General features: G+C 41.9%; 2 protein-coding genes across 5 annotated transcripts; both read left to right on the top strand.

The window, feature by feature from the left end:
* The first annotated feature begins 5 nt into the window (after positions 1-5).
* On the top strand, positions 6-8591 carry LOC135419662 (probable 2-ketogluconate reductase). Of its 3 annotated transcripts, XM_064666344.1 has the most exons (8): positions 6-125; positions 1033-1313; positions 1826-2067; positions 4218-4602; positions 5844-6015; positions 6813-6991; positions 7726-7822; positions 8219-8591. In XM_064666344.1, exons 3-8 carry the CDS (start codon positions 1873-1875, stop codon positions 8373-8375), a joined length of 1185 nt encoding a protein of 394 aa, XP_064522414.1. In that variant the 5' UTR covers positions 6-125; positions 1033-1313; positions 1826-1872; the 3' UTR covers positions 8376-8591. The 3 variants fall into 3 exon arrangements, with proteins under 3 accessions (XP_064522414.1, XP_064522420.1, XP_064522424.1); XM_064666350.1 differs by lacking the exon at positions 1826-2067; XM_064666354.1 differs by lacking the exons at positions 6-125; positions 1033-1313 and adding an exon at positions 2927-3036 and having other exon boundaries at positions 1936-2067.
* Positions 8592-8911: 320 nt separating this feature from the next.
* LOC135419686 (probable 2-ketogluconate reductase) lies at positions 8912-18232 on the top strand. Of its 2 annotated transcripts, none has more exons than XM_064666378.1 (6): positions 8912-9032; positions 11100-11484; positions 13187-13358; positions 15330-15508; positions 15683-15779; positions 16636-18232. In XM_064666378.1, the coding sequence occupies exons 2-6, from the start codon at positions 11103-11105 to the stop codon at positions 16790-16792; spliced, it is 987 nt and encodes a 328-aa protein (XP_064522448.1). In that variant the 5' UTR covers positions 8912-9032; positions 11100-11102; the 3' UTR covers positions 16793-18232. The 2 variants fall into 2 exon arrangements, with proteins under 2 accessions (XP_064522448.1, XP_064522459.1); XM_064666389.1 differs by lacking the exon at positions 8912-9032 and adding an exon at positions 10590-10697.
* Positions 18233-19206: the final 974 nt, after the last annotated feature.

Here is a 19206-nt window from a genome sequence, read left to right on the forward strand (position 1 = left end):
GGGCGGGACTTCCCCCTTCCCGAACTGGCAGGGGGCCCGTCTGCCCGAGGAGCCCGGTATCCAACCGGGTGGGCACGTGCTGCTGCCTGTCTGCTGGCCAGGGCCTCAGGGATCGCCCCTCGCAGGTGCCATTTGGAGCCGTGCCATGGGGATCGGTGCGGCCGGCCCGAGCAGTGCTGCTGGGTGGCACAGGGAGGATGGAATGGGGATCATCAGAGCCCAAACCTCCGTGTCTCTGCTGCTGGCCACTCTACGATGTTAATAAACTCCCTGTGTCTCCATGGGATTCGAACAAGGAGATATGCCCAGAGAAGCTGTGGATGCTCCAGCCCTGGAACTGTTCAAGTTAAGACGGGGCGCTGAGCAATCTGGTCTAGTGGCAGGTGTCCAAAGCAGGGGCTTTGGGACTAGATGATCTTTAAGGTCCCTTCCTTCCAACCGAAACCATTCTATGATTCTGTTATACTGCAACAGAGAGAGCAGCTGCATGCATCTCCTGGTTATGGAAGACTTCTCTCAGTGTGTTAACCCACAGGAATGAAAATTTTCATGCCCTCACCTCTGATGCACACACACTACACACAGAACCGCCCCCAGCAGTGGCAGCTACACTGCCCAGCCTCTGGCAGATTCACCCTTGCATGCCTTTATTGCTCTCTCATCTGTCTTGTAATCAAAATGCCAGTACATGAGCACACTGGATAAGTGTTCCAGTGGAAGTGATCAGCTGTGAAACCAGCATGTTTCAGCATTAGCTTTCAGAATCGAGCTGGCCATTGGGATAGGGCATCCCAGGCCACTCAGTTTGCTTCCTGAGAGGCGTTAGATCTTATTCTACACTGCACACTTCTTTAAAAGCTTAGCTCGCAGCAGACAGGGTGAAAACCACAGTTTCCACTATAAAAAAAACAGTACGAGCTTGAGCTTGGGCTGTGGGGAACAATGTGAATTTGTACCAAATAACTTTGCCCCATAATTGCAGAGCTCTCAAAAAACTATCAAAGTCCTCCTTTGGCTTTATCTCATTTCTAGGAAGTCCAGCGCCGGGGACGGGAGAGGAGACGAAAGGCAGCCTGGTCTGACTGCAGACAAGCAGAGGCACCGGCGGGCGGTGCTCCGCGTGCCGGAACTTCCTTGGAAGCCGCCAGCTCCCGGATCGGCGCTGGTCGGGCCGGGCAGGACAGGGTTAAGCGAGCGAGGCAGGGCAGGAGCGGGTGTGCCCGGCCGGGAGCAGGAGCTGTGAGCTCTCCGCTCTTCCAGCTACCGCAGGATCGAGCTGTGAAAGGCACGTCGTAAGAAAGAAACCATCCCTGGTTAGTGCTTTGGTTGTTCAGGTAATTAGTCACCTTCTTTAGAGAAGTTAGCGGAGGAATTTATCCTGGATAACGCATGCTGTTAACTTTAATTGAAAACAGAGCTAGGAAAAATCATGTAGGTTTGTTTTGCTGTGATTTAGCAAAGTCCAAAGTCATACAGCAGTGCCAGGCAAGAAATCTACAAGTAAGGAGTGACTCAAGCTCCACAGATGAAGTAAGGCCTGCTTCAGTTAGCACTAAAATGAATACTTTAATGCAGTACTTTTTGTTTGCCCAGTTGTCTCAAACTAAGTAATATTTTCAAAATTTTCTCCTCAATGCCAGGACCAGAACTTAGTTCATTTACATTATATTACAGTGTTACATAGGGTTAGTATTGCTTACGTACATAGAAGCATATAATCTTACGTAAATACAAAATATGAGGAGAGACAGTTTAAAAAAAAAAGGGTGTTAGTGGTACTGCAAATGATACTAGTGCAAAACCAAAATTGTCATATCCTTGACAGGTGTTATATTTAGCACACTGGACAAGACATCTGATAATTGAATAACTATGTTCATGAGCAAGGCATTCAGTCTGTTGAAACCGATTCCATTGATGTCTGGCCAGACAAATTTGACTTACAAATTTATTCATCAACTTGTTGCTTCTCATGGACGTCGCTGTCACAGAAGCGTGATTTACAAACAGAGGTACAGGACATGCCCATGTAGTGCTGGAAGACGAACAATAAGTGCTGAGACTAAGGTTGGTATCTGGAGAGCCCCCTTTCTTCTGCAAGATTCCTTTAAGTGTTTTTAGTTTACTGCTATCAGTATAATTTTTTAAGATTGTACCCAGTATTAGCAGAACATCAGTTCTTGAACCAGTGCTGCAGTTCACGTGCACATCAAACATAGCTAAAATGGTGGCAAACTGAGCATGCCCACAGGAATGAAAAGATTCATTACATGCAGCCAGCCTGTTTCTAGTTCAGCACTGTTTCTAGTGCACCAGCTCTTTGTTTAAAGCTGGTGGCTTCCTCCCTCTTGGATCATCTTAGTGCTTGTGCAGTGTAGGAAGTGCTTCTAAAATGAATGCAGTTCTGACTCTACCCTTCATGGAGGAGGAAGTGGTGATGAAAGCAAATGGTGTAAAACATCACTGTCTTACTGGCATCTGCCAGTCAGTTGATGATATCTGGTGCCCAGTTTTCCACCACTGTTAACAGCATACAGGTTAATTGCCATCTGGTCTGAGTAAATTACTGCAGGAGCATCAGGTTTTGATCAAAAAGCCGGACAATGCTGTCACAATATGACATCATATTGTAATTTTATTGTATTGTATTTTATTCTATGTGTCATTCATTCTGGAGGATGAATCTAGTTTATCCTTCTAAGGTCATGTTGTGTGATACTCTCAGAAATATAGACTACATCTGGGAAAATTTGAATTTTCACAACCACATGGGGCTAACAACCTAAGTTTGCAAAAAATAGATGATATATATTTCAGAACATGGTTTTCCTTTGCAATTTGGTTGCACTATTCATCTCATTGCCTTGTTTGCTGCCGTTCAGAACTAGGTAGTATTATCAGAGACATTGTTTATGATGAATTGCAGACCTGTCCTAACACGGAGACGCCTTCAAGCCCATGTACAGCAGCAGACTGGAACTGAGGAAGAAATGCAAGTCAAGGCCAGGATAAAGCAGCATTATTGGTGTTGAGATTGTAAGCATTTAATAGTTGTGGTTGGGATAAGTCTGAGTTTGCTCAGGACAAGGGTAAATATGGTTGACAAAAACTTCCAATCTATGCTGACACTTTTTTGTCACAGGTTTGAATTCTGGTTACTTGCAGAAGGTTTTTGTGAGAGGACTGAAGCAGCAGGACATCTCTGCCCAGTACTGTGTGCTCAGAATAAATCAGCATACTGCGGGGGAAAATTGTTCTGATTCAGTTAGCACAACATCAGGTTTTCTGCACCCAAGCATAGGACATAGTATGAGATGGAGACTGAACATCAGTGGAGCACAGCAAGCAGAATTGTAGGAAATTAGGCACAACTATTGTTAAGATATGCGGCAAATCTTCAACTACCATTTTTATCAATAAGGGCTGCCTCTAATTAGACGTTTGGTTATCTGTGGAGCTGGTATCATCTTATTGCAGAATACAGTACATTTGTAGGAGTGTGGTAGAGAGAACTGGGCTCAGAAATGTCTGGGCAAGAGAAAGTTCTAGTATGAAGGACTGTGTTGTTGGTGGGAATTACATTATCACCTCTAGTGCTCTTCCCCACTGGTTCAGCATATAGGCATGGATGTGCTAAATTTTGCACAATTTCAGGTACAGATCTGGATGTTTGAAACACTGAAGGCAAGCAGTCTAGCAGCTGTCTAAGGATGGCCCTTCATCATGCAGATTTGTTAGAGCTAAACCATTCCTGACAGATGTTTGTCAGACCCATCTGGGGCTCAGTGCCACCCTACAATACCTGCAGCTTCACCAACCATTAACCAATAGGCAAGAAACTGTGAGCAGCCTCTGTTTCATACCACTGTTTATAGAAGTGCATTGGTAAGTAAGGTTGAAAAGCTGCCAGATTTGTATGAAATCAGTATTGATTCAGGACTAAAATGAAACTATTTGCAAATAACATTTTGTAGGACTGGATTTTGATCTAAGAGTGCGGGTATTCCTTGGTGTTGTAGTCTAAATCAGCATTCGGGAAAAGTACTGGGAAATTGTCTGATGCACCACATTAGTACCAAGTGACTGTGGATTAAAAGCAGTATTGAGTTCCATCAGTTCCTGTTTTACAAATGTGAATTTAAATGATCACTATCTCATTGCTCCTTTAAGGGTGTTTTCCTGAACAAAGGAGTATCTCTTCTATTCCACTGTTGCAGGTCATGGCAAAAGAAGAGTTGCCAGGCGTTTTGATTCTGGATATAGGAGGAACTCAAGGTGTGCTAGAAAACCTTGCAGCGCTTTTGAAGAAACACTTTCACCTTATCACCATGAAGGAATTTCTTGAAAACAAAGAAGAAATGAGCAAAAAAATCCAATCTGTTTTCGTGTTTGAGTGCAGGCCAACTATTGACCGGGAGCTTCTAGAAAGCCTGCCTAATTTAAAGGTAATTGGAAACTCTGGAGTTGGAGTTGATCACTTAGACTTGAAAATGATCTCTAGCTTTGGAGTAAAAGTGACCAACACCCCCCACGCCGTGGCGGACCCAACAGCGGACATAGGAATGGCCTTGATGCTGGCCTCTGCCAGAAGACTAGTAGAAGGTAATGTTTTCAATTTTCCTGGATCTAGCTACTTCTTTGGCACATCTCACTTTTGCTATGATTCAGATGATCTGTCTAAATCAATATTTGGGATGCTTTTACAGGGATAAATTTTTGGAGGCCTCGGTTTTCAGAGGCATCTGCTCTTTGTGTGTCCATCTTCTTTTTAAGGCAACTGTGACTAGAGAAAGGCCTTTGTCTAAATTATGCACTTTGAAGTCACTTGTGATATCCTGTTTGGAATAATGCCTGGGGATTAATTCTCCTCTGGCTGTTCACTGGGTGGGTTGTTTATAGCTGTAAAAAATGAATACAGAGTGCATCCAAATGGAGTGTCACCACTTTCCATTTCCCCTTGAAAGAAGTGTTAGGAGCTATAGTAAGGTACAAAACATAATTGGCCATATCCCCATCTCTAGACTGGTAATTAGTATAACTCCTTTTTTTTTCCTGCTTCTGTGATGAGTTTATCTAAACCAGTGGGTTGTATTTGCTGAAGAGCATCAGCATTATGATTAAAATAGCTGATAATCCTTTTGACAAAGTTATTTCACACTGTACCAGCACCATTAGTCTCCTTTCCCCACAAGGGTTTTTTCTCCACATGTTCTTGCTACACAATGCCTTTTTGAGGAAGGAAGGTGTCAGTAGAGACTATCACAAGAAGCTGCCTCTGTCTTCAGGGACTCAGTCTTATTGTCACTGCTGCTCCAACCCTGAGCATGAAATAGCATCTTTCCTGGTGATGTTTTCTCACTATTGTATCTTGTTGAACTTCAAGTTCTGTGTACAAGAGCTCACAGAGATCCTTGGCTGAGCTGGAATTTGCAACCTTCACCCTCACTTAAGCAGTGAGTCTGCTTTGGGTTGTGATCCAGGAGAGAAATGCTGAGATTTACCCCAAATAAAAAAAAGTGAAATCAATGCTTGCAGGGTGGTAAGTGTTAAAGAAGCTATTTTTGGATTTCAAAGAAAATGCACCAGCCATGGAAGAGGTACTTCCCTGAGGAGCCATTCCTCCTAGCACAATACCCAGTCAGGACCCTGCTGTGTTACTGACTCCAGCCCTGGCTGCAGGGATTGGCACCATCCAGGCCCTTCTATGAACTGGTCAAAATTAGCAAGGCTATTTTGTAGGGGTGCTCCAGAGCCTCGCTGCTGTGATGGTGATAAACTTTTTCTGTCCCCCAGACCTGCTTTTATTGCTGATTTGTACCCATTCAGCATGTACTTACATTCAGGCTGCCAGATTGCGGTTTCTCCAGACACGAAGCATTTTGCTGTTGACTGGCTGGGAGTGGAAGTAACCAGAGCGACGCTTGGGATCATCGGGATGGGCAGCATTGGGTACAAAGTGGCTCAGAGAGCCAGAGCCTTCAACATGAGGATCCTCTACCATAACAGAAACCGGAGGTAAAAACATCTGGTTTCTGCGTATAATTCAGGGGGCAATGATGGAAGCCACAGCTCTACTTGTGTCCCTGGTCTTCCTATGCATTTGTGACAGCTGTAAGCAGCATGAGAAGCACCAGCATGCTGCCACTTCCTCACTTTGGTTCCTGCCATGCCTCCTGCACTCATTCTTCCCTGGTTAAGACATTAGCAGTTTGGAACAAGGGCCATGTACCCTTTCTGAAGATATTGTCCAGTCAAATCAGGCCTTGTGCCCTTGTGGTGTCCCTTGTCCTTTCAGACTCCTCTTCAGGCTTCTGGCAGCATCCCTGTTCCACCAAGCCAGCCAGTCTCCTCACCCTAGCCTGATCACTCATCACACCAGCACCAATGACAAAGGTCTTAATTTCTCACAGATTTGTAGTTTCCTTTCTTTCACGCTTCACTTCCTCTTCATTTCTTTTCAACCACAAGTCCTAACTCACATGTCAGGCAAGGAAACACTCCACAGGGATTGGCATGGACACAGAAGAGTGGGATCTGACTACATCCCCAACCTCCTATACCTAATATCACCCATGTGCTTTGCATACATCACTCCTTCAGTGTCCCACCACTTGTCTAGCCTCTTGTTTCCTCTAGGCCACATCCTTCCTGCCTCCCTTCCACTATCTGCACCTATCAATGTCTTTTCCTTTAAACTTGTCCTTGAACCTCTCAGTCTCTGTGCTGTTCTGGATCTCTCCTGGGGTAATTGATTGTTGAAGCCAGTTAGAAATAGTTGCATCAGTTTGGGGGTTTGTGCATTTTTTCTTCAGAAGAAAGGAAGAGGAAGAAGCTGTTGGTGCCCACTACTGTGAGAAGATGGAAGACTTGCTGCAACAATCTGACTTTGTTATGTTGATTGTGAACCTGACTCCTGAGACTCACAGACTGATTGGGAAAAAGGAGCTGAGTCTGATGAAACCCACAGCTACTCTTATAAACATCAGCCGAGGTAGGATGATCTGAAGTAACTGTGGCTCCACACTTAAAGTTGTGTTTTGTTTATGTTGACATTCCCCTCTCCAACCTCAGTCTGTGATACCCGTCTGTTTGAGTCATGAAGTAGCTGGCAGTCTACAAATGAGCGACTTATCGTGGACCATATGCTATGTGTTCAAAGGTCCTGTGGAAATTAGGGATGCTCAGCAGATGTTCTCTATGTCTAAGGCTCTTTAGCCTTATCCTAAAGACGGGGTTTTTAGTGGAAGTAACTGAAAGGTTTATCTTAAGCGAGGATGAACGGGGTACAAGGGAAAACATTATGTAACATTTGGAATAGCTTGTAGAAAGGAAGCCTCAAAAGGGATGACAGATCTGTTGGCTCTGAACAAGCATATGAGAAAGATTATAGTTTCAGTAAACAAAGCAGAGATAAAAGACTGGAAAGCATGAAGAGATTACGTGATTTGTCTGTAATAATACAGGAAGTGTCAAAATGAGGAAAAGACTGAAACTAGTCTCATCCCAAGAAGCACCTCATGCAGTGGACCATAATCATTCTGTAATTAAAGATTAATAAATCAAATCGCTGGTTTGTTTGGTTGATGGTTGTTAGAAAGGCATTCTACTTTTGAACAAGATGCAGATCCTCTAATTTTTCTCACTAGACCCTTGAGACGTTTCCTTACTCCCCATAAAAATACGTTCATTAACTCATTGTGATACCAAGATTTCATTTCAATACAGGTGCAGTTATTGATCAAGATGCCTTGGTAGAAGCTCTCCAGAGTAAGGTTATTAGGGCTGCAGCTCTGGATGTGACATACCCTGAGCCTCTGCCAAGGTAAAGAAACCTGTTTCCCATTCTTTTAATCTGAAATGTTTCAACTGTGTGCAAAGTGCTGTCATAATCTTGATCTCCACAGGGAGCCTCTCTCACTGCATAAGGGCAAAACCTCAGCCTATCTCACACAATCATAATTAAATGACAAAGTATTCACCTTTCCCACATCTGTCAGTTCTTTGCCAGCCTAACTGACAGGCAAGGCAACAAGACCAACAGAGAAAAAAGAAATGAGTAAGCAAGCTTCTCACAGCTTTCTGCTAGTTCTGTGCTTGTGGCCCTTTTATCTCAACATGCCACTGCTGTTTCCCGAAGTTCCCTTTCTCACAGCTAGCATAGGATAGCAGCAAAGTAAGTTCTCTTTGTAACACATTCTGTTCTTTCTGTTTCTTACAGAGATCACCCTCTATTAAAATTAAAAAACATCATCATAACCCCTCACATTGGAACTGCAACAGTCCAAGCTATCCATATGATGGCAGAAGAAGCAATAGCAAATATACTGGCTGTTCTCAATGGCCAACCCATTCCAAGTGAAGTGTTTCCCAAATGATGTGTGCCAGATGATACCACTAAATCTCCTGTGTATAGGAAGGCACTATTTCTTACAGTACCGCTTTTAAACTAAAAAAAAAAAAAGCAACCTGTTCCTGCACTGCTTGTCCTGATACTGCAAAACTGTCATCTCACTAGACTTGATCTGTACTGTTATTTCCAAGTCTGAAAAATAAAACAGAACCAATAAAAAAAATTTGTTTGAAGATTTTAACTGAGCAGATACACTTTGATATCCTCAGTCTGTTAGTGAATACTCTGCGACATACTGGATTCAAATCTCACTAGAATATGTAACATTTTTATGTGGGTCGGAGGCAACTCGCTGTGAGGGAGTGGGGTGGGGAAGGGCTGGGCCTTGGGGGACAAGGTCAGAGCCGCCCTCAGAAAGCACTTGGCAGCACCAGACGCCTGCGTGGGGCAGCTGTCCACCGAAAAGGACACACGTAGCCCACAGCACGCCCCCTGGAGCCTGTGATTGCCTCCAGCACACCTCACTCTGGCCAGCGGCGTACTGAGTGGTCAATGACCTGCATGTCCCGCCTGCGAGGCTTGACCATGCTGGCCGAACCTTATAAATGTGGGACCACGGGGCTCACTCTGTGGGGGTGTTTCTCTTCTGGCTGGCCTTGTGTGAGCCATCGGATCCTCGGCTGTAACTATTTTTCTCTTATTCTATTTCTTCTCTTCTCTTTCTCTATTCTTATTAATCTCTGTTCTTCCTTTACTCTTTCCTTTACTTTTCTTTAACTTTTTCCTTTACCGTAATTTTCCTTGAGTAACTTAGAACCAATGACTCGTGTTTACTAAGCTGGTGTACTGGTTACTTTGTAGGGGTGCTTTTGTGGACTGGACCTTTGTGCTGGGTGTTTTGGTGAAATACTTCTGCCTTGTTTATACACTATCCCTGTAAAACCTTTTACCGAAATGTTTATTTTCTCACTAAGTTGAAAGAAATTCCCTTAGAGAAAGCATGGCACTGTTTCCTCTGGGCATGAATTCGAGGTAATAATGAACTAAAGCCTTTTTAAAAGTTTGGTTCTTTTGAAGCCTTAAATAGAAGTAATATTCCCAGTTGAACCTGAGGCTTCAAAATTGGGGTGTTGCATACCCTTGTTCTGTTCCCAGTACTTGCTGCTACAGAATGATAAGCAAGTACACCAAGCAGTTTGTGTAACACTCTGAAATCTATTAAAGATGAATGAGCTTTAATTCTCTGCAGAAATTTGACTGTATCCTGACACATTTTTCAGGCAATATTGCAATATTCTATTTTTATACCAAAACACTGAAGAAATGTCCTTTGAAGTAATTGTAGGCCTAAATTTTTCCTAATGTAAGGAGAATTCTGCTTCATCTACATGTTAAAGCAATGACAATCGTTCAAAAAGTGTCTTTGATTTTCCTGAGGTGATCCTTTGAAAAACAAAGTAAATCCCAGGAGATTTTGTTCCTCCAGGAAGACAAAAATTGATGCTTTTATCTTGACTGGCCACGAAACAATGGTGAACTACCATTGAAATCACATGGGTGAGAGCACAGCCTAAAGCGAAATAAGTGGTCAGTCCTAATTTGCAGCCCAGGGCCAAGCTTTTTATTACATTCTCTTTCCTAGGAGCAAGCAACAAAGTCAGAAAATTCAGTAAAGTGTTTGTCACCCCCCTAAAGTCAGGAAGCCTTTCTGTTATTTTGCAATATGGTCAGGCTTCTTGAAGGAATGGTAAAATGAAGTTTTAGCACAGGAAGTGTAGACAAACCCAAGAATTAGACATTCAAATGCAAATACTGAAATACTACTAACAAGGCAACAGAAAGTATTGCTATAGGGGTTTCCAAGGTCTTCAGCCCTTGAACACTCGACCCCCCACTCTTCCCAAGATTGCTGTAGAAAATCAAAGCAGCTATAAATAGTCTATTTAAAACAACAACAACAACAACAAAAAAACCCCAAACCAACCAACCAAACAAAAACAAACAACCCAAACAAACGAAAAAAGCAACTGTTAATTCACAGACCCTCTGGGAACCAAAACCAGATGGTCAGTGATTCCTGAAAAAAACCAAAAATATCAACTAGTTTTGAGTGCATAAGTCCTTCTCGGAAAACACTTGCCTTAGCATCTATTATTTTGTTAATTTATGATAGGCTCAGGAGAAGGCACTGCAGTCACTGGGATTTCTCCAGGACAGGAGACTGCAAAAATATCTGCAATGATGCATTTAAAAATTAACCTGGTAACTCAAAGTTCATGATGAAACTGTGCAGTTTATTTTCATGAACTAGATTTGGTCTGACATTTTTCCAAACTACTTAGACAAGGTGATTTTTGATTTTGGGGTAGCAAAGGAGATTTACTGCACTAGACTGTTGATGGTCTGAAGCTAAGTAATTGATGAGAAGTAACTGTTGTGTTTTGAGCATGGTAGCAGTAATATGAAATCTTGGAGACCACGGAGGGCAGAACTTGTTCAGGCCTGATTGTGTGAATATCCATGTGTGTGCGTGTACACATGTATGTATGTATGTATGTAACAGGTAGTATATTGAAAACAGCTGCTTTCTTGTCTTGCTTTGCTTACTTTCCTATCTAAATACATGGTTTATAGGATCTCTTTGCTATAGATGTCATGAAACAGGACATGACAGTGATTATTCTTTAAAATGTCTGGAAATAATTACATGTCTGTCTTCTGATGATTTGTGTCTTTCTTTTTTGTGCAGATCATGGAAGGAGGAGAACTACCTGGGCTTTTGGTAAATGAAATCGGTGGCATACGTGGGATACTGCACAGCCATGTGGCATTCCTGAGGAAACATTTCTACCTCATCACCATGAAGGAATTGCTTGAAAACAGGAAGCATTTAAGCAGAAAGGTCCAAGCAATCTATATGTGGTGGCACAAACCAGTCATTGACCAAGAGCTCCTCCAGAGCCTGCCAAACTTGAAAGTGATTGCAAATTCAGGAGTGGGGATGGATCACCTGGATCTGAAACTTATAGCTAGCTTTGGTGTGAAGATGGCTAATGCTCCACGTGCTGTTTGCAGCAGCACAGCAGATGCTGGGATGGCTTTGCTGCTAGCATCTGCTAGAAGACTAGTGGAAGGTAACATCTCAATTCTTTTGTGACTTCTAAAAGTCATACAAGATTTACCTACCATTAACTTGAATTTTCTTATAGAGTTATGTGTAATGCACATAGTTTCACATAAAATGTGAATTAAGTGTGATAAATGTACTTAAATTGTTACATTATACATAGACATATATAACCTATATTTCAACCACATATAAATAAAATCATATGAATTTAGTTTTCACAGGGTTGTAAATACTTGACCAGAATCTAATCACATTAATTTAAATACAACTTCCTGCTTTATGGACCAAGTGTTCCTAGAAATTGGAATTTAGTTTTTAAAATAAGTATGGCTGTAGACTTAATGTAACAGTTTCAGGTGAACAACACACTGATGTGTGCTTTCTGCATACAAAACCTTTAAATTCCATTACCTTCTGCAGCAGTGCATTTTCAGTGACTATGACATTTGACCGACATAAGATGTGCTTTTCAATGTGACAGTGTTACAATGCTATAACCAAAAGAAGGAGATGCCAAAGATCAATCGCTGGAGCCACAGGCTGGCAGAATAAATTAGTGTTTGAGACAACAGTGAAGCAGAACAAGGGTATATAGAATCATAGAATAATAAGTTGGAAGGGATCCACAATGCTGATAGAGGCATGGGCATATTCTTGGGGACTGAAATGGATTGGTGCAGAATTGGGGCATTTAAGGGGCAATAGAGAGTAATAAAGCAGCTGCTCCCTTTTCTGCTTATAACATCCTTTCTATTTTTTTCAACAATTTTTTCTTGCTATTTCCCCAAATAGAGCTACTCTTGCCTTTGTTAGAATGCCTCTTGCTTCAGGAAAAGATCCCCCAGGTTTATCCTATTAAATTTACCTGACTTTGACTTGCCAAATCCTGCACCACAGCATTCGTAGAAACTCAAAGGAGGGTTGTCTCACTCTAAATCTGTTTCTATGTCACAAGGAGGAGACAGATTAAAGGGGAGATTAATTCCTTGTTCCCATCTACATAAACTATCCCTGGTGGCATTTCTGACAGCTCTGCCCTCACATGACTGAGTTTTTTTCCCCTGAGTCTTTTTTTTTATACTTTAACAACATTCTGCTTATGTTCTAGATAAGCTGGCAATATCAGAAGACTGAAGTATCAGAAGCTTGTCATCTTCCTAGCAGATTAATAAGTGCTGACTTTGTGTATATAACTGTATTTTATGTGTTGTAGAACTATCCAAAATTGTGCAGGCTTAACAGGTAATTATGGAAATTGCCATAGTGATTTTTAAAGCAGTTGCACTTTTCTTTCAAAGCAGAGTGACAGATATGAACAGGAAACTTCTTATTCTAAATAAGCAAACCAAATATCTGGTGGTGTTCTCCACGTGACATTTCCAAACTCTGCATTGTTATTGGCAATAATTATTTTGATTGTTGATGAAGAACAGGGCAATATTTTCATAAGTCTAAAACAGTAAAAGGATTTTTGGGAGAAATTACATCAAAAGGCTTTCTGTAGTATAGTAAGAATAAATGAGAAAGTCATATATACAGGTAGGAGGGAAAGATGATATATTAGGGAGTTACCTAGGGCATTACAAAATCATGCGTTTGTAATCATTAGAAGTGTGCTGTAGTAGCACAACAAGTTCAGATTCTTTTGCCTTGTTCCTCTGTGTTGGACTCCGTTCACTTCTCATATTTGAGTATTTTTCTTGCAGTCCATCACATTGCGATTTCTTCAAGTATGGATTACTGTGAAGCTGATATTCTGGGAGTTAAAGTTTCTGGAGCTACTCTGGGGATCATTGGCATGGGCCGCATTGGATATAAGATTGCTCTGAGAGCCAAAGCATTTGAAATGAAGATTTTGTACCACAACAGGACACAGAGGTAAATATATGTCCTGACCTTAAGTGCAGCAGAAACTCTCTTCTAGGTAGCCAGTATTTTCTTTTCAAGGAATTATGTCAGAAGTGTAGCAAAAACTGAGGGAATAGGGCCAAGATTGAAACAAAAGGAAAAAAAAGAGAATAGTTGCCTTAAATCAGTCCTGTAAAGAGTTACTTGGTGATTAAACACTTGGAAACTTAATTGAGGTTTTATATTAGAAATTTCAAGGTTTCCTGCAGATATGAGCAGAAAAATGGAAATCAAGCTTGTACTTTTTTTTTTTTATTCTTATCATATCATACTATAGTGACACATAACTCTACCTTTTGTTTATTTTTACTGCATATTTTGAGGGATCTTGTTGAAACTCAGTGTCTGGAAAACTAAGAAACATATACTTGCCACAATTTGATTAACTTGAGAGCTATTCTTGAGAAAACCCTCTTTCTCCTCAAGCCATTTTAGCAAGTATTTAACCTTATTTCACCTTTTATTTTTAGCCCCTCCTAACTTGTGAGTCTGGGAATCTGATCCTTGTTAGACATTCAGCACAAGGACTCTTCACTGTAAAAGCAAGCAAGATCCCCATATATAACTTGAGGCCCTTCCAATCAGGCAAGGTGCAGACAACAAGCAGAACAAACCATGACCTACCCTGAGAGAACTTTACTCCCTCTGACTGAAGGGAGAAGCTGCAATGCTAGGACATGTGGCTTTCAGTGATTCTCTCCATATGCAGACTGCAGAAGGAGGGTCACTGCTCTAGCTAGCCCTAGTCAAATCAGAAGGGTGAATGAGGCCAGAAATTTTTAGCCTTGCTTGGCATTTCTGTTACTCAGAAGAACAGCTGAGCAAACTCACATTAAAAAAAGTACTAGTGAACACCCTCCTTAAGATCTTTCAGAATTTCTTCATAAACCATTCAAAACAAATATAACAAAAGGCACAACTCTTTTTTTTTCCCTGTGGATCATCACTATCTTCCTCTGTTTAATATTTTTCAGTCTTTAAAGTAATATTTATGTAAGAGTGCTGTGATGAATGATCAATGTGCAGTGCAACAGAAATTAAAAACCTTTTTATTTTAAAGTACCTTTACACTTCAAGCTTATGTGTTGAATCAAGATGCATTCTGCATGCTGAAAATTGGCTGTAGTTCCAGTCTGTTCTGTTCCTACGTATTCTCTGGTTATTGACCTGTACACTGAAAGAAACTAATGAAGTGCATGTGTTAGGAGACACATGATCCAAAGTTCTGAAGTTATTTTCTTAGTGTGACCTCTTTATTTCTAGATTAGGGAGGAAATAAAGCCCTTCTCTTGCAATCAGGAGCAGAAAATTGTACACAGGATCTCCTGTCATTGCTTCTTTAGGTCCCAAAGTTCAGGAGGCTAAATTTACAAAGAATGGGAAAGTATTCCTTTTTATTGTGAAAAATTAAAACTATAAATCCCTCTCTACTTTGATAACTTTTCTGCTGAACACTTAACTCTGTAGAAATCCTAGGACAGCCAGAAGCCTGGCTAAGAGCTGCCTTGCTGATTTCACTTATGAAAAATGACAGGCTTACTGAGGGTGCCAACAGGATGAGGACCACCAGCATCCTCAGAGCTTACATGGATGAGTTCTGGTGAATAACACTGCTCTGGTTTGAGCACCTTCCCCACTGGGAATCATGGAGAATGGACCATGTGCTGCCATCTGCTCCAGTGCTTAGCCTTAGTCCATTTGCAGACTTTATAAGAAGCCCCTGGACTCTGCACTGCAGTGGTTGAGAGGCAGGCATGCAATCCATCCCCTGCTGTAGGGCTTGAAGCCTTCCAGAAGGGTCTAAACATCCAGCTGAGCCTAAATTTGCCACCTATTTGCTACATGGATGTGATAATCAGATCCTTTAGTTTGTATAGTGGTGACATCAATGAAGAGAATATTTTCATGACTGATGCCCTGAAATACTTTTCCTCCCACTAGGAAAGCGCAAGAGGAACAAGCTGTTGGTGCCACTTACTGCAAAAAGATAGACAGCTTACTCCAGCAGGCAGATTTTGTTATGGTGGCGGTGAGCCTGACACCTCAGACACGCAACCTGATTGGGAAAAGAGAGCTGGAGCTAATGAAACCCACAGCTACTCTGGTTAACATCAGCCGAGGTACCATCCAGAACAGTTGACTGGCCAGAAAGCATGGGCCAGCTGCAGCCACTCTGCAGGTGGTGCACGTGGGCATGGCAAAAATTCCTCTCTCTCCTCTTTCATTCTCCTTTCACTCTGAGCTCATTACCTGAAACACAAGTTGCACTCACAGACACTCTTATTCCAAACCAGGTGCAGTAGTTGACCAAGAGGCGCTGGTGATGGCTCTGCAGACTGGTGTTATCTGGGCCGCGGCTTTGGATGTAACCTACCCAGAACCACTGCCCAGGTTGTCATCTCTGCTTATTTCTTGGAAAGGATGGGTGAGCCCTGCCAAGGCTGAAGATATCCCTGCAGCAGGCAGGGATGTGGTTGAGGCAGCCACAGCGCTCCCTGGGATGGGGGTTTGGATAAAAGTGCCATGAATATGAATGGAATGCAGATCAGATGTTGGGGCTGATAACAGGCCAAGGGGAAGCCTGGGTGCCAGAAAACAGCAGGAGGCAGGGAGAGCATTAGACCACCTCTGTAGAATCACCCTGTGAAGCTGCAGCAGTGCTTCACTTGCAGATTGCTTTATTAGAAGGTGCAACTTGCCATGAATGGGTGAAAGCTGCTTCAGCCATCTCTTCTGAGACCTGCTGCATTGCCCCCAGATGTCCTTCCCCACAGGCTTCCTTCCACAATATGAGGCTGAAGTACTGTAGCCCTCTTGGGCCCAGAAGCTGCTTGGCTTCTGTTAAAGGATGCCTCTACCAGGATGGTGCCTCTCAGAGTTAATTGCGCTGGCTGCATTTTGGCTTTGGGAGGAGTTTGGTCTTGTTATGCCTGTGTGGGAATGAATAACTAAAGCTCAGACCATTGTGTAGTGTGAATATGTCAGAAGAATTAATCCTCTCTTCTGACATAGTTTGAATTGCTGCCTAATGGCAAAAATCTGTTTCTGGAGAAAAGAGCACAGTATAAACTCTTAACGTGTCCTCTTACAGTCCAAAATTACTTCAGCACAGGTGATCAGGTTCTGTGGTTCTAAGTGGGACTTGTTATATCAAATTAACTTCAAATAAAGTGCAAAAGCTAAAGTAGGAGTCCTCTATATTTGGATGAACAACAGTAGATAACAACTCTTTTTTCTTTTTTTCCAGAGATCATCCTTTGTTAAAATTAAAGAATGTCATTATAACGCCTCACCTCGGCATTAAAACAGACAAGACCACTTACATGATAACAGAGGAAGCAGTTGAAAACATACTAGCAGCTCTAAATGGTCTCCCCATGCCCAGTGAAGTGCTCCCTAATTGATGTGTGAAAGGATAACACATCTCTTTTTATTATTTTCTTTCCCCCTATCAGCTCTAAAGGTTTTTATTCTTATGTTGTTTCCCTTAAGACAAACCTATTTCAAGCTTATGAATATAGATTTCCTGCCTCAGCTTTTTTTGCCTACACATAATGTAGACAGAGGAAATGTACGTCCTTGTCCAGTTTCATGCTTAAGCTAGTCTATACAACCCAGCTGGGAAATGCATGAAAGTCTTTTAGGGTAACGCAATACTTCAAAAGCCTAAACCTAAGAAACAGTTATTGCACAAGCACCTTTTTAACACTGCAGGCATCAGCTCACCCTGCAGGATTACATGGACACCAGTGGTAATATTTAATGATGGGATGAAGTTCACAAACTACGCAATACTTCACATAGCCACAGACCCATTTCAGAGTGCTCTGTACAATGCTGGTATAACAGATCCCTTTCTATTATAGAAAACTAATAGCACACAGCAACACAATGTGGTTTAGCTGAACAGACTATGTGGAGGTCTATAAGGTACTCTATAAATTAAATATATTTAGAACATGGTAGTGCTCTTGTACAATTGTCTTCTTCTGTCACATATGTTGCTATACAGATGTATCTCCAATAGAGATGTATCAGCTCCTGAACTATAGCTTTAAAATTAGATGTTCAAGTTGCACAAAAAAACTTTGAAGCCATCTGATTCTCTCCACATCTAACCACATAACACACCCATTTTCTTCACATTTGATAGGTATGTCCTGGATTTTTGCTTAAAAAACAGTAACATTCCTTTAATTATTATTTTCTGGCTCCTCTAACAAATTGTTCCTTCATTTTGTTCATTCAAATTTGTTGATTTGATATATAAAGGAAAAAACTCCCATGTTGTGCTTTCAGTGGTTTTTTTTTCCTTCAGAACTAAAATGTTTAGATAGGCCTCCGTTCTCAATTCATAGGGAGAATAACTTTGAGAGGGACTTTACAGTGGTCCTTTGATCTCAGGTAACAGTGAGCAGTAAGTTAAAAGATCACCCATTACATCTTATCAGCAAAGCAGTTTGGAAGTTTTGGATATGAAACAGGTAATGTGTAAGCATTTTATAGTTTGTTCGGGTTTTTTTAAGGAAGAAAATTCAAGTGGACTTAACTAAGAATCTAGTTGCTAGTTAATGAATTTTTGCTACTTGCTAGTTAATTGCTAGTAAATTTTTCCTACTTGCTAGTTAATGAATTTTTGCTTTAAATGTCTGAACTTGAAATTCATGTAAGCAAATCATACTAAAAAATCATTACCAGGATAACAAGAACAATATGTGGTTTTATATAATTACTATGAAATGTTATTGTATTTTATCTTTTTATTTGTAATTTTATAGAGGATTTGGTATTAATCTTGACTGCCTTAATGTTCAGCGTATTAAAATGTATTTGATAGAATTCAAGATGATGGGATTTTGTAATCCATTCTTTTAAAAGCACTACAGCAGTCAGGAGAGACACAGCAGCACCCCATGGCTGGTTATTTCTTAGTGTGGCAGGAAGGAGAGGGATTCCTGGTGCCCACAGCAGTAGTGTGTCCTGGCTCCTGAGCTGCTGGCATCACAGAAGCTAGGCCTCCTCCCCAGTGGCTGCTGACCAGCAAGGAGGATCATTTCAATGCACCCTCAGTAAACCCAGTACTGAAGCTGTGCTTCCCAGCCTCCATCTCCAGGGATGGAAGTTGAGGAAGGTGACTCTGCCCTTCTACTCTGCTCTCGTGAGACCCGCCTGGAGTGCTGTGTGCAGATCTGGGGTCCCTAGCACAGGAAAGACATGGACCTATTGGAGTGAGTCCAGAGAAGGGCCATGAAGATGATCAGAGGGATGGAGCACCTCTCCTATGAGGAAAGACAGAGAGAGTTGGGGTTGTTCAGCCTGGAGAAGGAAGGCTCCAGGATAACGTTATAGCAGCCTTCCAGTATCTAAAAGGGGCCCACAAGAGAGCTGGAGAGGGACTTTTTACAAGGGCATGTACTGATAGAACAAGGAGGAATGGCTTTAAGCTGAAGGATGTTAAGTTTAGTTTCAATATTAGGAAGAAATTCTTAACTCAGAGGGTAGCGAAGCATTGGAACAGGTTGCCCAGAGAGGTCGAGGGACATCCTTCAAAGTGTTCAAGGCCAGGTTGGATGAGGCTTCAAGCAACCTGGTCTAGTGAAAGGCATTCCTGTCCACAGCTGGAGGGCTGAAATTAGATGATCTTTAAGGTCTCTTCCAACCCAAAACAATGTATGATCTACAGTGCAAGTAACCTTGCCTAGAAAATTTTCATGCATTTGTTAGCTGGGATACACACAGGACTGCCTGTGGGTGGGGTAAGAGCTGTAGTGCCTAAGGACCTAAGCCTGGCCCAGTTGCTTTACTCTCAAAGAGAGGT

The sequence above is a fragment of the Pseudopipra pipra genome, chromosome 1 (genome assembly GCF_036250125.1).
Source record: "Pseudopipra pipra isolate bDixPip1 chromosome 1, bDixPip1.hap1, whole genome shotgun sequence".
Taxonomy (NCBI): domain Eukaryota; kingdom Metazoa; phylum Chordata; class Aves; order Passeriformes; family Pipridae; genus Pseudopipra; species Pseudopipra pipra.

Excerpts from the sequence above, each read along its gene's own strand:
- LOC135419686 (XM_064666378.1), top strand. The coding sequence starts at position 11,103 with ATGGAAGGAGGAGAACTACCTGGGCTTTTGGTAAATGAAATCGGTGGC. Across the intron at positions 13,359-15,329 it reads TACCACAACAGGACACAGAG|GAAAGCGCAAGAGGAACAAG; the intron begins GTAAATATATGT and ends TCCTCCCACTAG. Across the intron at positions 15,509-15,682 it reads TCTGGTTAACATCAGCCGAG|GTGCAGTAGTTGACCAAGAG; the intron begins GTACCATCCAGA and ends ATTCCAAACCAG.
- LOC135419662 (XM_064666344.1), top strand. The coding sequence starts at position 1,873 with ATGTTCATGAGCAAGGCATTCAGTCTGTTGAAACCGATTCCATTGATG. Across the intron at positions 2,068-4,217 it reads CAATAAGTGCTGAGACTAAG|GTCATGGCAAAAGAAGAGTT; the intron begins GTTGGTATCTGG and ends CCACTGTTGCAG. Across the intron at positions 4,603-5,843 it reads TGCCAGAAGACTAGTAGAAG|GCTGCCAGATTGCGGTTTCT; the intron begins GTAATGTTTTCA and ends ACTTACATTCAG.